Genomic DNA, 14,646 nt, shown 5'->3' on the forward strand with positions numbered 1-14,646 from the left:
TGCGTTTCAGGAATAGAGTGAAATCTGAAGCTACAAAAATTTACAATATGTGGAAATAATGTTTTTTAACCATAAACAACAAGAACACATTGTTATATACCAAATACACAAAATAAAGTTTTTTTTAGCAATGAAATAGGTGCTCTTTAAATAGTTTTGATATTTAGCCATTGTCATGCTGATAAAGATAGAAATTTTAAGAAAGATTCCTATTGATACACTTAGTTCCTGTATCGGCCATTTGAATGCCACGTGGTGTTGAGTGTCACACATTAACCACTGAAGTTTCCAAGTGCATCTTTACAGCAGGTGCTTTACCACTGCAAACTACACAGGGTTATAATGTGTGACAGTACCCAGATAGCAAAATTGTTCTGGGCCTTTTAAGGCGCAAACACTGTTCTTAGTTTTGGCAATCATACCGCCAGGAATGCAGGGGCAAAACAGGCCCAAACAGTTTTGCCAAAAGCACGCCAGAAAGCTGCCAGAAAAGTGCCAATGCTTTACCAGACAATAGCCAGAAGACCCTTAATTGGCCCATATTCATGCCATAATATTGCCATTGAAAAGCCAGATGTCTCCCAAGCACAGGCCACAACTCTGCCAGATTATATTAAAATAACTAATTTAGTCCATATTCAATATCTGCACCCAACAACAACCATGCAATTCAAAAAGAAATCAAACAAGGAAACCATAACTGCTGAAAATTTGTGTTTATTTCAACTAACATAAACATTACTTATACAGGTAAACATTTACAATTATTCATTTTTTATACAAAATGTAAAAAAAGATAAAACATTTGAAAGCTTGGTTTTAGAAATCACATTTAGTTGTGTAAACCAGGTAAGACCAAACTTCTGAACGGTGGTGTATGTAAAAGTGTGGCCAGAAACGGGCCAAAGTGGAACGTATGTGTGCGCGTGCTTGACTTTGTATTGGTGGGTGGCTGTCTTTGTGTGTGGATGTGTGCCTAACTTTATGTGTTGGTGGGTGGCTGGTGGTGGAGGACTGTGCTTCTCCTCTTCCTACCACCCTCTCGATCGCCAGCCAAATACAACCAACGCCTCAACCATTGCTCCACCTCCTGGTTCGTGGATTGTCTGCATCCAGGATTTCTCCGAATGGCTTCGAGAAACATAAAGATATCATAGCAGGTTTTAATACAAGTTTAAATACAAGACTGTTTAAAGACAAAGACAGGCAATGACGCACCTACTGCTAGCCTAGCTTAGCACAAAGACTGGATGTAAATGGCTTCATCTAGCATACTAATCCAAATAAGTGAAAATAATGCCAACATTTTCCTATTTACATGTTGTGATTTGTATAATCATAGTGTGTACAAAAAACAAGGTCATATGAGACAGACATTTTTTATTGTATAAATACTGCAAACTATATTCTCAGAAAGAAAAGCACTGCTACTTAGGCAGAGATTTATTTTACATCAGTAGTACAGACAGGATAAAGTGGATCACCTGCAGATGCGGGAAGTGTTCTGTTATGTTTTTAGATGACAAACTTACTGTAACAGTGTCATTTGCTAGATGTAATGTAACCTTAGTGACACTATTACATGAATCAGGGTTTCTGCAGGTTTAAGACTTTTTAAGACCTTTTTAAGACCATTATGAATGAAATTTAAGACCTATCATGACAATGAAATCCAATTTGATAGTCCAGTGTGCATGCGTTCATGTGTTTAAGACCATTTATCTTTCATAAGTAATGACAACGTATTTTCTCTGGGTGAGACAAGACACTCTGCAAAACGAAACTAGACATGAGACTGGGATCACGAAAGTCTAGAAACGCATTGATTTACAATATTTATATATCACACTTATATGTGTAAGTAATATTTTTTAGAAAATTCTATCAACAATGTTTTTTGACAAATACAATCCACTAATATGACAAGATTAGTATGGTCAGCTGCTGGTTTGTGCCTAGTTAACATGTTTTACAATGCCTGATACAACTTTAAAGCTTTAAAATGCATCACACCTACATCCTCTTTAAAAAAATAATGATTAAAAACTTGATTGAAGTGCGACTCAGTGACGTGCGAAGTGCAGAACTTTTTAGAGGCCCGCCCATAAAACACTTTCTGCCTTCGCCACCGATTAGTTCTACAGCATTTTAAATTACCATTTTATTTTTTGCAGACAACGCTTTTCGAGAATTAACATAGGTAAGAAATTTAAGACTTGGCTAAATTAAATTTAAGACCTAGGATGAAAATCCGGGCGTTTTAAAGACTTTAAGGTGTTAAATTTAACTTTCTGAATTTTAGACTTTAAGACCCCACGGAAACCCTGATGAATAGGGTGGTCACTACTATTGCAGTTGTTCCCAGGCTCCATTTATCCCTTGTAATGTTAGTGTTGTCACGAACACGCTCTATTGTCCCAGTAACAACTCTAATCACCAAAATAGCAGTGTTCCTTCTGAGAATATAGTTCCCAGTATTTATACGATTAAAAAAAAATGGCTGTGTCTCATACGACCTTCTTATTAGCACACGCTGTGACTATACAGATCACAACATGTAAATAGGAAAATGTTGGCATTATTTTGTCACTTATTGGGTTTAGTGTGCTAGCTGAAGCTATTTACATCCAGTATTTGTGCTAAGCTAGGCTAGTGGTGGGTGCGTCAAAAACACATACATACAGCACGCATAGAGATGAAAAATGTATGTATGGACTTATCTAACTCTGGGGGATACTGTGAATAAGCTAAAGTCCCAAAAAGTCAGCATGTTCCTTTAAGGGTCATCATACTTTGTTTATACAGTTTCTTTACCACTATGGAGTTAAACAGGCACAGACCTAACAAAAGAGATGTATACATAGCTTGACAACCCAGACTATATCATAATGTGTAGTATAGTGCTGTGTTCAAAATATCGATACGACGATACATCGTCATGGACGGCTGACAATGCGCGCATCGATACAGCATCTTCCGTATCGATTCGGATGCACTTTTTAAAGTAACGTGACCAATCGCTGCTGATGCGTGATCTATATGGAAATAACGCATGTGTCCCGCGGAGTACGTAGAGTTAAAGGTAGCGACGTATACTTTCACTTTACGTGTCTGTCTCGCTGGCGCACGTGCCTGCATAGTGAGCCGTGTACTCGCTCTCTCTCTCTCTCTCTCGTATTTAAAATCAATGAGTTCAGTATGAAAGCGAAGATATCTTAGCCTATACTTATTAGTCGCTCTCTTATTAAACAGTACTAACGCATTAGAGAAGAAACACGACAAAGATTTGCATGTGAAAAGTGTACATCTAGAGAAGAGATACAGAGCAACTTCAAACTATAGCTGTCATATTAATAATCTGATATCTATTAAATAGTATTAAGTCTGACTGCATGTTTACACATATATAAATAGATATAGGATAATAAAATGAGAGACAAATATAATGCCTAGAGTAAGACACTTTTTCTTTGTAAAACTGTTTAAAAAAAACATAAGTTAAGTATTAACTCTGAGATTTTAAGAATTTCTATGAGTTACACCAAAAGCTAATAAATGAATGGTAAAAAGACAACTGTTACAACACTGCTTATTCAATGTACATTAAACAATAACAGTAATAATGTTACCTAATTCTGAACAAAAATGTCTTGTATCGTGATGCGCATCGTATCGGGGCCCTTGTATCGGGATACGTATCGAATCGGGAAACTGTTGGCGATACACAGCCCTAGTGTAGTAGGGCTGCCGCGATTAATCAACGTCATTGACGATGAAAATTGGTCGACGGCTATTTTTTATAGTCAACGAGTCACTGTAATTCCCCTCCACACCAGTCTGTGCGCACCCTGCTGGTTAATCTGCTATGCTTTCATTCTTCCCTCTACCCCCGCCTTCACTGCTTTGATTATGAAAAACGGCAGAGGGAGGTGAGTCTTCAGAATCAGTGCCCGGTTGCATGAAAGTCCTTAAGCTAAGAAATCCCTTAAATATAAGGTTAAGGGTGCCCTTAATAAAAAATGGGTTGCAAGAAAAAACCTTAAGTGAACCTTAAGGCTGTCAATAAGTATTTACCCTTAATGGTAAAGTATTACCTGAAGTTCTGCTATGCGTTGCTACAAAGTCCTTAAGTCCCATTTTCCCTTAAAAAACTTAAGGGACTATAACAGGTCCCTTAACGTCACAGGCGATGGCTGATTTTATAGTTATTTAAGAAAATTAAGTACCAACATGCATTTCTAACGATCAAAATAATCCCTTAGAGAAAAGTGATGCGCATTTATTAGGAGAATAGCGGTTTGATCGTCCATCAATCTAAAGTGCTTCAAGTTTGAATTACTTTCAGGCAGTGTTGTTTTCGTCAATGATGACGATAACGAAATGATTTCATTGACGCACATTTTTTTTATCATGCTAACGCGACGATGACTAGCTAAAAATGTCTCTAAGTATACGAAAACATTAGACGCTTTCGAGTTTTCGTTGACGAAACGAGACGGAACGAAAATGATTATAAGTCTGACGTTCATAATGCATGTCATTTCTGCCTATTTTGAGCTCAAAAGTTTGAGTCAACACAGTCTCACTCACGCTCACGCCCACCACCCGGCTGCCGCCATGCTGCGCACGCGCACCAGATTTCAAACAACAACACACCTGCGGCGAGTTCGAAGGACCGTAGTGGTGACGCCAATAAACGGAAACGACGAGATGATTTATGGACATACTTTCAGTATAATCCATCAGACAGAAAAACGGAATGCATATTGGGAGACGACGGTAAATGTGGCCACAAACTAGGTGGGAAGAATACTACCAATCTCAAGCAGAACCTGAAGGCTCATCATGCTAATATTTTTTAAAGGTAACTAACAAGTCAATTTTACAAGTGACTAAAATGTGACTAAAACTAAAAGCATTTTTGTCCAAAAGACTAAGACTAAAACGAAAACTAAAAGGGCTGCCAAAAACAACACTGCTTTCAGGTTTATACATGCGGCACTTTACAGTCTGTTATTTGCGATGTTTCATTGTACACAAATCCACCGTCTGTTGAGCTGTGTGCGTTGATTTGTTTACGCTGTGAGATTTTGTAACTATAGCAACCGCTTCTCCGCTGCCGTGTTTTGGCAGAGCCTACCGTAAAATACTTAGTATAAACACTTAGGTGACAGTTAAGACCTTTGTTGCAACGCTCTTCAATAAATCCCTTACCTCAGGGATTTTTTCTCCCTCAGGGAAACCCTCACTTAATTAAGGAGTTTCATGCAACCGGGCACAGGTCTAAGACCGAAAGCTTCCAAAGTATGGAAGTATTTTAAGCAAAGTTATGATAAAAAGAGTGGTCTGTACACTGTGACAAACGTTGCTGGCTTATCACAGGAGCACAACGCAATGCACAAGCATCTCAAATGAAAACACTTATGGACGATGCACCCACAGAGAAGAATAGGACAACGTAAGTATATGATTATTAATGACATGGCGAGCAAGTCTGTACTGTTTATTAACTCTTGAGAAGTACAATGTCTTTGGATGTTAAAGGCGATCAGTGTTTCCCATACATTGATTTATTCAGCCCGCCTGTCTCTCATGTTGCGTGCAGCGCCTCGAGTAGACAGCGCGCACCTCTCTCTCACATGACAGTGAAAAGGTGGCGGTGTTTTTCTCCGTATACTTTCTTGTTCACGTAAACGTTAACAGTAATGGATGTTACTGACATCGACTGATCGAGTTTATCGTGAAGATTAGCAGTAGTGCGAGTCTGTGTGTGAGCTTTCTCCCTCCCTATGATGCGGTATGCTCGCGTTCTGTAACAGCTACAGTGTATTCTCTCATATTTCTGAATTTGGACCGAATTCCCTATACAATAAAAATATCACTCGCATTTAAAATAAAAAAAGGCTTATAACACAACAACACTGATGAGAAAAGCAACATCAGTAAAGCTTCAATGTAAATGTATAGTGATTTGTCATCCATTTAAAGTAACAGCTGGTTGGATTAAACACAAGGTGTAATGGGTCGTGTTAGTCACCATTTCATAGTCTACTCGTTTTATGTCTGACAACAGAACAGATAATATGTAAAAATAGTATTCAGTTGTGTTAAAATGCAATATAATGCGATAGAAATATGTTTCACTTCTACTCTTTGATCTGTTAAGCAACTACTTTGCACTGTAAATTGTATTTTTTTATTATTTATATTTGTAATTTTTTATTTGGTAACATTTAAGTTATTTATATTGTTTATGATACAGGTTCAAAATAAAATGGACACAATGAAATAACAAACACTGAGTTTTTTTTTTAAATAGTCGTTTAGATTAAATCAGTCGAAAGATTAGTCGTTAGAAAATTAGTCGTTAGTGGCAGTTCTAATGTGTAGTCTGGCCACAAACGATAGACTAACACCCCTTTCACACATACATGGTTATTTTAGATTTCCCTGCGTTTATGCCCTTTGTTTACATAAAGAGTTTCGTTGCAAAACGAGATAAATCCATTTTTTAACATTGTCAAAACATGTTTATTATTATGTTATCATGTTATTAGTTTGCTTTATGGTGCTACTTGGCTGTATTTTTAAGTTATGAAGGTTTAAATCAAAACAAACCAACTGCAGTTGAATTAAAATGAATTGGAATGCACAACCAAAAAACGAGATTTCTGAACAATTAAAAAAAGGGTGGTTATCTCGTTTTGCAACGAAACTCTTCACATACAAACAAACAATTTGCCTTAAAAAAAAAAAAAAAAACGGTGGCCACTACACTGGAGGCAGCCAAGAGACTTTATTCACCCTGTATTGCGGGGTGGTAGCTCATCGAAGTGACTACGAAGCTGGTAAATGAACCTAAAAATGTTGCCTGGTAAATGTAATCAACACTTTTACCTGTAACAACGTTCTTGACTTCTAGGCACCGGAAAGATGTTTTGCCATGAAGGCCTGTCCAATTCATTTTGCAGGCCAAGTCATTCTGAAGAAGCATCTTCATGACCCTCCACACAGTGTCCTTGAGGGTCACGCCCCCAGCAAGGCCCAGTGTCAGCACCTGGAAAAAATAAAAAAGTTATGAGAAATGAATGTTCATTACGGAGAAAAAAACAATGCAAAAAAATAAAAAGTTTAGAATAAAATCTGGTCCAAATACTATAATAAAAGTTATGTTACCAAGTCCTTTCTCTTCTCTGGGTTTGTCTTAATGTCGTGGTCCAGCGCCAAAAGAGCCTCAGCATCCCTCAACGGCAGGAAACTTCCATCCATGTGGTGTCCATGTGGTGTAGGTGTAGAAGAGAGATCCTGAACAATCCGCAGCAGATTTCTTTGCATATCACACATCACCTCCTGCTTGGCAATAATCTCTCGTAGTAATGCTGAAACAGAACATTTTAAAAACTGCTCAGTCTTTGCTAGCTATAACATTGTAAATGGGAATAGAGAATAAGTTCTCACCAGAGTGCAGGTCCATCTCAGAAGCGGCATGAGGGGCAAGATGGAATGGCTCAGGAGTTCCGTGGTGGCGAGACAATTGAGGGGCAAGATGGTAGGATGGCTCAGGAGTTCCATGGTGGCGAGACGATTGAGGGGCAAGATGGTGGGATGGCTCAGGAGTTCCATGGTGGCGAGACGATTGAGGGGCAAGATGGTAGGATGGCTCAGGAGTTCCATGGTGGCGAGACGATTGAGGGGCAAGATGGTGGGATGGCTCAGGAGTTCCATGGTGGCGAGACGATTGAGGGGCAAGATGGTGGGATGGCTCAGGAGTTCCATAGTGGCAAGACGATTGAGGGGCAAGATGGTGGGATGGCTCAGGAGTTCCATGGTGGCGAGACGATTGAGGGGCAAGATGGTGGGATGGCTCAGGAGTTCCATAGTGGCAAGACGATTGAGGGGCAAGATGGTGGGATGGCTCAGGAATTCCATGGTGGCGAGACGATTGAGTTGCAAGATGGTGGGATGGCTCAGGAGGTCCAAGGGCATGAAACGGCTGCAGAGAGGCAAGTTGACTAGCTGGCGGAGACATTTCATCTGATGAGGAAATTGCATCACGCAACAGTGACGGCAGAGGTGGAATGGAGGGCACCTTAGGGAGGACTGGTTTGCGCTTCACAGGCTCCTCATCAGACTCCTCTTGACTCGAGAGGAAGCGCTGGTTTGGTCTTTGAAGAGAGAAAAATAGCTAAAATTATTCACCACCTTACAGCCATGTAAGGCCCGTTTACACTGCCTACTATGAAGAGACACATCTATGAATGAAACTATAAAAATGAGGTTTTAAAGTAAATTTAATCCCCCATTTACAGCTTCTCACCAACTACCCCACATACTATTTTTTTCAGTGCTGCTACTTACAGAAATTTGGCAACTTAAATGCTTAAATCTTTTTACAATTCTTTTAAGAAACAAACATTATGTAGACAAACTGAGCAAAAAACTGAGTGCAACACATATCCTGGATTCAGCAGATTTGCAACATACCTGGTTTTTCTTTTTTCTGGCCTCCCCTCCTCTGCTTCTGACTGGAGGTCTGTGTCATCTTCTGCCCGGCGAAGTTTCAACCTTGCCTCACTAAAGCTATCTGTCAAGAATGGGAACCAAGTAAAAAAAAAACAAAGCTTTACCCATACCGGTATTAGTGTTGTGAGATTAGATCATGATCAGGGCTCAACATAAAGGACTGCCCGGTGGCCCGGGGCAAGCGTGAGAGCCGTTCTGGCCAGTAAAAAGTATTGTCACTTGCCCGATCGGGCCAGGGCTTCACCCTCAGTCACTAAAATATATTTTCATCAATGCATATTATTTAACATCTTGGAAGCAGACATTTACTTGGGTAAAACACGACAAAAGAAACTATGCAATATTTTGCACAATTTGCTGTCAGTTTACAGGTAAAGCAGAAAAGTTGGAAGCCTTTTTCATTGGAACATACAGTTATACTTGACTTTTGAATTATTATTTTTAAATATGTGACACTGACTTTTTCTATTGGGGCCAGTGAAAATGTTGGCAGGGCAAGTGAAAACCTGAACCACTGGCCCGACCGGGCCAGTATCAAAAAATATTTGCGTTGAGCCCTGATGATTGTTATATATAAATAATTCGGTTCTTGTAATGTTTGCATCCCAGTGTCAACTTTACATTACAAAAAAAAAAATACACTTAATGACACCAGTCATAAACATGTGACAGTCTCAATAATGTTCATGATGTGCGTCATGCTAATAAGGCTCACTCATGTAGACACATTCAAGTAAAGTGTTAACATTACATTAAAATTTTTAAGAAATACATTAAAAAAGTGGCTTGATTTAGTCTTAAACCATGAACAATAGATTAAAGTCAATACTCACTTGCTTTGTAAAGAACCCTGATGTCATAACTTGTCCAGGTCTCCTTAGGCATCTCACAGTTCTTGATGGCCTTCTGCATGGCATCGAGTTTGTAGTTCGGCCATTTACAAACCTCTCCTTCTACCCACACACCTGGCACCACCTCCACTTCATTTGTCTTAATGAAGCTCACTATGAAATACACTGAGGGTTGGGGGGAAGTGTTAAGTTATTTTAGATGTAAAAGGGGAAAGACAACAAAACTGCCCTGTTCCCCAAATGGCATCCGGAAATATTTTAATACGTCATTCAGCCTTGTACATTTTAAATCTGAAGACAAATTTGACACTACAAAAACTCCTACATCTTGAGAATCAATTGGATAATTAAAGAATGTCTCCATCTTTGCAAATTCACGGTAGATGATGTACTCCTGGTCTTCATAGACAATAATATTTTCCACCAAAGCAACAATCTGATTGATTCGAACACAATTGTCTCCTTCTGTAATTCTGACGTGCACATCATTCACTACCAGTTCTCTGAATTGTAGAACATCCCCTTCAAACAAATCTGGTACAGGCCCATTTCTATGCTCCATTTTTACTTGCATTTTTGGCCACTTAACTTCAACGCTAGGTTTTTGGTTGTGAACTTCAGACACTCTACGGATCACCTGAGTTAGAGGGCTGTGTGGTTTCCTGATCATGTTTTTTAACATACACAGGTAATTTTCAAATGGAAACCCAGAGATCACATCTAAATGACCATGAATATTTACATCATCACTAAGATGAATCAACCCATGTATATTGTAGACAACAAACTCAGGACCATACAATTTACTGAAATGCTCCACAAATGACACAAGTAACATTTTCGCAAAACCATTCAGAGCTGAACAAAGGCGGGGATTGGCTAAAATCGAGATGGCAACTGACAGCAACATAAAGTTGTTATATATTTCCTCAGGTAACACACCCCTAAGAACAAGAGGACCGGTGTACAGAAGGAACTGCCTGAGTTCAGTTGCTTTCCACCTTAGTCTTTCTGCCAGACTCCTTGGCTTCCTAGCAAATTCAACTGGGACGAATGCCTTCAAACTTACCAGCTTTTCAGAGATCTCCTGCATGTCACGACCCGAACGACGACACCGAAGAGGGCCAGAACTGCCAAACCACAAATCTAAGAGCCTCCTCATTACTCCCAAACAAACCAAATGCATATAATCGTGAGGAAACTGACTGACCATACCGATACCTGTTTCAAGCAGAGGGGAAACTGCTGTGTGATGTTCCTCATCTGTCCCACTCGCAAATGACTCATCAGTCCTATCAGCAGCACTTACCTCTGGGAATGTCATGCGGTGATGAGCATAAACACCTGGCTGTACACACTTATCACATCCTGCATAACCTGTATGGCCTTTCACTTGTTTGATAAAGGCTCTAGCAGGAGCATCACAAATGACCGAACATACCTTCAGAAACACTGTTTTTGAGCCTATGACAAATCCCTCTCTCAGCATTGTCAATTCTTGAACAAGGGCACCAAGATACTCTTGCAATGAAGTGGGTTTAGTCTCACCACAGAACAAAGCAATTAACAGTGGCCTGCTGGAAACATAATCTTTGTGACGCAACATGCCTAACACTGGCCAGAACTGAGTTGACGAGCTCTTAAACAGCGGCAATCCATCAAAATTAAGCTGCAACATAAACACATTTCTATCTGGAAATTTGGACAACAAATACTCAAATGTTTTGCGAAACATGTTCAAAATACCAAAATAGAAAAACACCCCACCAGCCAACCTTTCCAGGGTGTACTTGGTTGCTGTTTTTAAAAGGGTTCTCCCATCCTTTGGAAGAAAGGGGTGATGCACTCTAAGGATACACAGAAGAGCAGACAATGCCACTAATGATACACCATACTCAACAGCCCAGCCAGACAGAGCAGTCGACAAATCTAAAGGAGGAGAAACCTCATCCTCCTCCTCCTCCTCCTCCTCATCATCATCCTCTTCAGAGACCTCATCCTCACTCACCATCTCACGGTCCACAACTTCACCAAAGTCACTACTTACCATCTCATTGTGCTCTACAACACCTGTGCAAAGATTTCTTTGTACCTCTAAAATTCTGTCATTTGTCCTTTTTATGGCTCGCTTGCGCATGTTACTCCACTGGGACCGCTCCATTGTGAACTGCGGAAAACCAAACACAGACATTTGTTAATGCTACTGATTTATTTAGAGAGAAAAGTGAGAAGAAAGCTCTTTGTATGCATGTCTTGAACAGTGTATGTCCCAAGTAGTCTAAACTGTACTGTAGAATAAACCTTAGTCACATAAAAACAACTCCACTGCTCATTTGATTTATTTGTATTTAAATTTGAAATTCAATAAACATAAGCTGATCAAGGCATACGATGTCACACTAGCCAAATAAAACAACTCCATTGAAAAATAGGTAATTAAATATTTCATGTTGAAGCCTGCAGTTTATTAATAATATAATTGCATGTATAAATCTGTCAGGCTCAATTGTGGAATAAGCTAGAAACCATGCAATGAACATGGGAAAAGACAAAAAACGTCCGGACGCAATTGGATAACACTATGAGTGTCATCGGTATAGCCATCTTATACTGCCTATATCAGATAGAGAAATAGAAAAAAAAATAGAAAAAAAATATATATACACATATCTATCTATCTATCTATCTATCTATCTATCTATCTATCTATCTATCTATCTATCTATCTATCCTATCTATCCATCTATCCATCTATATACATAAATACATATATATAGATATGTATATTTTTTGCATTTTCTTTTCTAATTTGTTGTAATAATGAATTTTGAATATTGTCTGTATTTTGTAAAATTATATTACTCTTATTTGATTGATATTCAATGAAATGTTTCTAAAACCCCAAAATTAAATAGAAAACATATCAAACTCAAATTTAGAATAAGGCTGGCGCATCCCTCATGTAAAAATGCAGCGGGAAAATGTCTGCCTCTTGCATACCAGACAGAACGACAGGCGCCATCTTGACCACGCCATGCAGTGTGAATAGACATGAAATAGCCTATGGCTTTTATACGGATTTCTTCAAACAACCTTTGAATACTTTAAAAATGTGCACAAATGCTATTAGAATACCAATAAACTGCCTATCCATACGTCATATGCAATTTTGCCATCAAATTCCGGTCATCTAAAACTGCTATGACAATGTGATGACGCTCATGATGGCGCGTTAACGTACAGCGTGCGAAAAAAATCTACTTATAGATAAAAGACGTGTTTCATAGCCTACGCAAAAAAATTCAACGGAGATAAAAACATACAGAACACAGCTTACCTTACTTTTACTTGGCTCTTGATAGTCACCGGTGAAATCTCTGTCAGAAAAATGTATAATTTGGTTTGGTCAGACTAACGTTAACGACCGTTACAACTATGTAAAAGCGGGACAGTTTAATGCTTCTCATATCATATATAATGCCAGTTTACTCGGAACTTACCACCTACAATATACATACAACAGAAAACATAATTGTAACTGGCTATTTTGCACAATGGTTAATGGAATAACTAAAAATAAATCATAGTTGAGCGTAAGCAACACACTTTACCTCAGGGCGTGGTTCAGGTACTGAGGATGAGAATTATCCGACTCCGTTTAAAATGGCGCTGCAGCAAGGTCAAAGGGTAATTACAAATGTTTTAATAAGTTCGTTTTTTCATACTTAAATATCATACATACATTTTAAATACAATTTCATTCAAATTAATTTATTATTAAATTAAATTTGTAACTTCGTCTAATTTCATAAAGTTATGACAAAGGCAATATAGAGGATGTAATAAAAGTATTTTTTTGCATAATATATGAGTTTGTAATGTGTGTTTTTTATGTATATTTAAACACACACATAAACATATATATACATTTAATAAATGTTTTATTTAAATATAGTTTTTTATTTATATAAATAATTTAGAATATATAAAAATGTAAATAAATATATATACACGTGTAAATGATTCTTAAATACATACATGAATGTGTGTGTGTGTGTTTATATATACATAATAATTACACACAGCACAAACTCATGTTATGCAAAAAAAATTATTTTATTTTGTATATATATATTTATATATCTTATGAAAAAACTGGAGAGTAAGTCATTTCAGTCACTCCCACAACAGCAACTGAAAAATACGTTGAATCTGGCATGTTTCATATTTGCCAGAAGAGAGCCATAAATGAATGCCCCTCTCTCCAGCACCCTAGCTGCGCCACCACCGATTCCGGAACTCTTCAGGGTTGCCATCCACTTGCCAACATCGTACACAAACCAAACAAATGCCAGAAGAATCCAGAAAAGGCCCGGAAGATTTTGCTATCTGGGTAAGAGATAAGAGATGTCTGAGTTTAATTATGATAATGTGATCAGATCTGAGACTCTGGAAATGTACAGAGGAGAGAGAGAGGAGATGATGGTGGCCATCTATGAAAGTTCAGATGCTGTAAGAAATGATGAAGTGATGATAAACACAGAGAGACAGCAAGCGCTTCAACATACAGGTACTCACATTCATTTATCAGTTGATTTATTGAAGTGAGAAAGAAAAGACAAATGTAATCTGATGTGTGTGATTTTCAGAAAGAGTCTCAGTGAAGAACAGAAGACACAGATCAGTTCAAGTGTGTTTGTGTTTATTGTCTGTTCTTCTGTTCACTGCTGTAATAGTCATCTGTGTCTATTTCATCAATGAAAGAAAACAACTACTAACACACAACTATAGCTTGACTAAAGATAAAGAGAAATTCAGAAACAAGAGTGATGAACTCCAAAATACTTTAACAGGTAATCATGCGTTGCTTTTATTTTAAAATTGTTTATAAATACACAAATGTACAGTTTTTGTGTACAGTTCTCTGCTGTGATTAAATGTGTGCTCTTGTCCTATTTTCTGTATATTTCACAGATTTAACCAAAATCTTTAAATCAGTAAAACATATCCTTGATCTAGTTATAAGAATAGAAAAGTGGTTGACTGCGGTCAGTTGCTTCCTGTAGTTGTTGTGGTCTTTTTAGCTGTTGTGAAGCAATTTTGGGGCATTTCTGCTGTCTATACAGTTTTTCTGTATTTATAGTTGGTTTAAATCACTCACTCTGAATCTAAGCAATAGTTATAATGATGCTGTTTAAGTAAACTAAACTATAACCATGTAGTGTGCTGTTCTGTCAGCTGTTACAGAGCTGAAAAACCATCAAATCAACAA

General features: G+C 38.1%; 1 protein-coding gene across 3 annotated transcripts; it reads right to left on the minus strand.

The window, feature by feature from the left end:
• Nucleotides 1-697: 697 nt before the first annotated feature.
• On the minus strand, nucleotides 698-13,240 carry LOC129418091 (uncharacterized). Of its 3 annotated transcripts, none has more exons than XM_073874087.1 (8): nucleotides 12,986-13,165; nucleotides 12,717-12,751; nucleotides 9,357-9,539; nucleotides 8,485-8,584; nucleotides 7,459-8,165; nucleotides 7,177-7,379; nucleotides 6,898-7,057; nucleotides 698-1,131 (listed from the first exon to the last, which is right to left on the minus strand). In XM_073874087.1, coding segments are annotated over exons 2-8 (1,503 nt in total). In that variant the 5' UTR covers nucleotides 12,718-12,751; nucleotides 12,986-13,165; the 3' UTR covers nucleotides 698-982. The 3 variants fall into 3 exon arrangements, 2 of the variants coding, with proteins under 2 accessions (XP_073730188.1, XP_073730187.1); XM_073874086.1 differs by having other exon boundaries at nucleotides 698-1,134; XR_008635976.2 differs by lacking the exons at nucleotides 698-1,131; nucleotides 6,898-7,057; nucleotides 7,177-7,379; nucleotides 7,459-8,165 and having other exon boundaries at nucleotides 8,486-8,580; nucleotides 9,357-11,541; nucleotides 12,712-12,751; nucleotides 12,986-13,240.
• Nucleotides 13,241-14,646: the final 1,406 nt, after the last annotated feature.

This window comes from Misgurnus anguillicaudatus, chromosome 12 (genome assembly GCF_027580225.2).
Source record: "Misgurnus anguillicaudatus chromosome 12, ASM2758022v2, whole genome shotgun sequence".
NCBI lineage: Eukaryota > Metazoa > Chordata > Actinopteri > Cypriniformes > Cobitidae > Misgurnus > Misgurnus anguillicaudatus.

Coding starts and splice junctions, on each gene's coding strand:
- LOC129418091 (XM_073874086.1), bottom strand. Junction 8,166..8,484: donor CCAGAAAAAAGAAAAACCAG/GTATGTTGCAAA, acceptor CTCTCTTCAAAG/ACCAAACCAGCGCTTCCTCT. Junction 7,058..7,176: donor CAGAGAAGAGAAAGGACTTG/GTAACATAACTT, acceptor TATTTTTTCCAG/GTGCTGACACTGGGCCTTGC.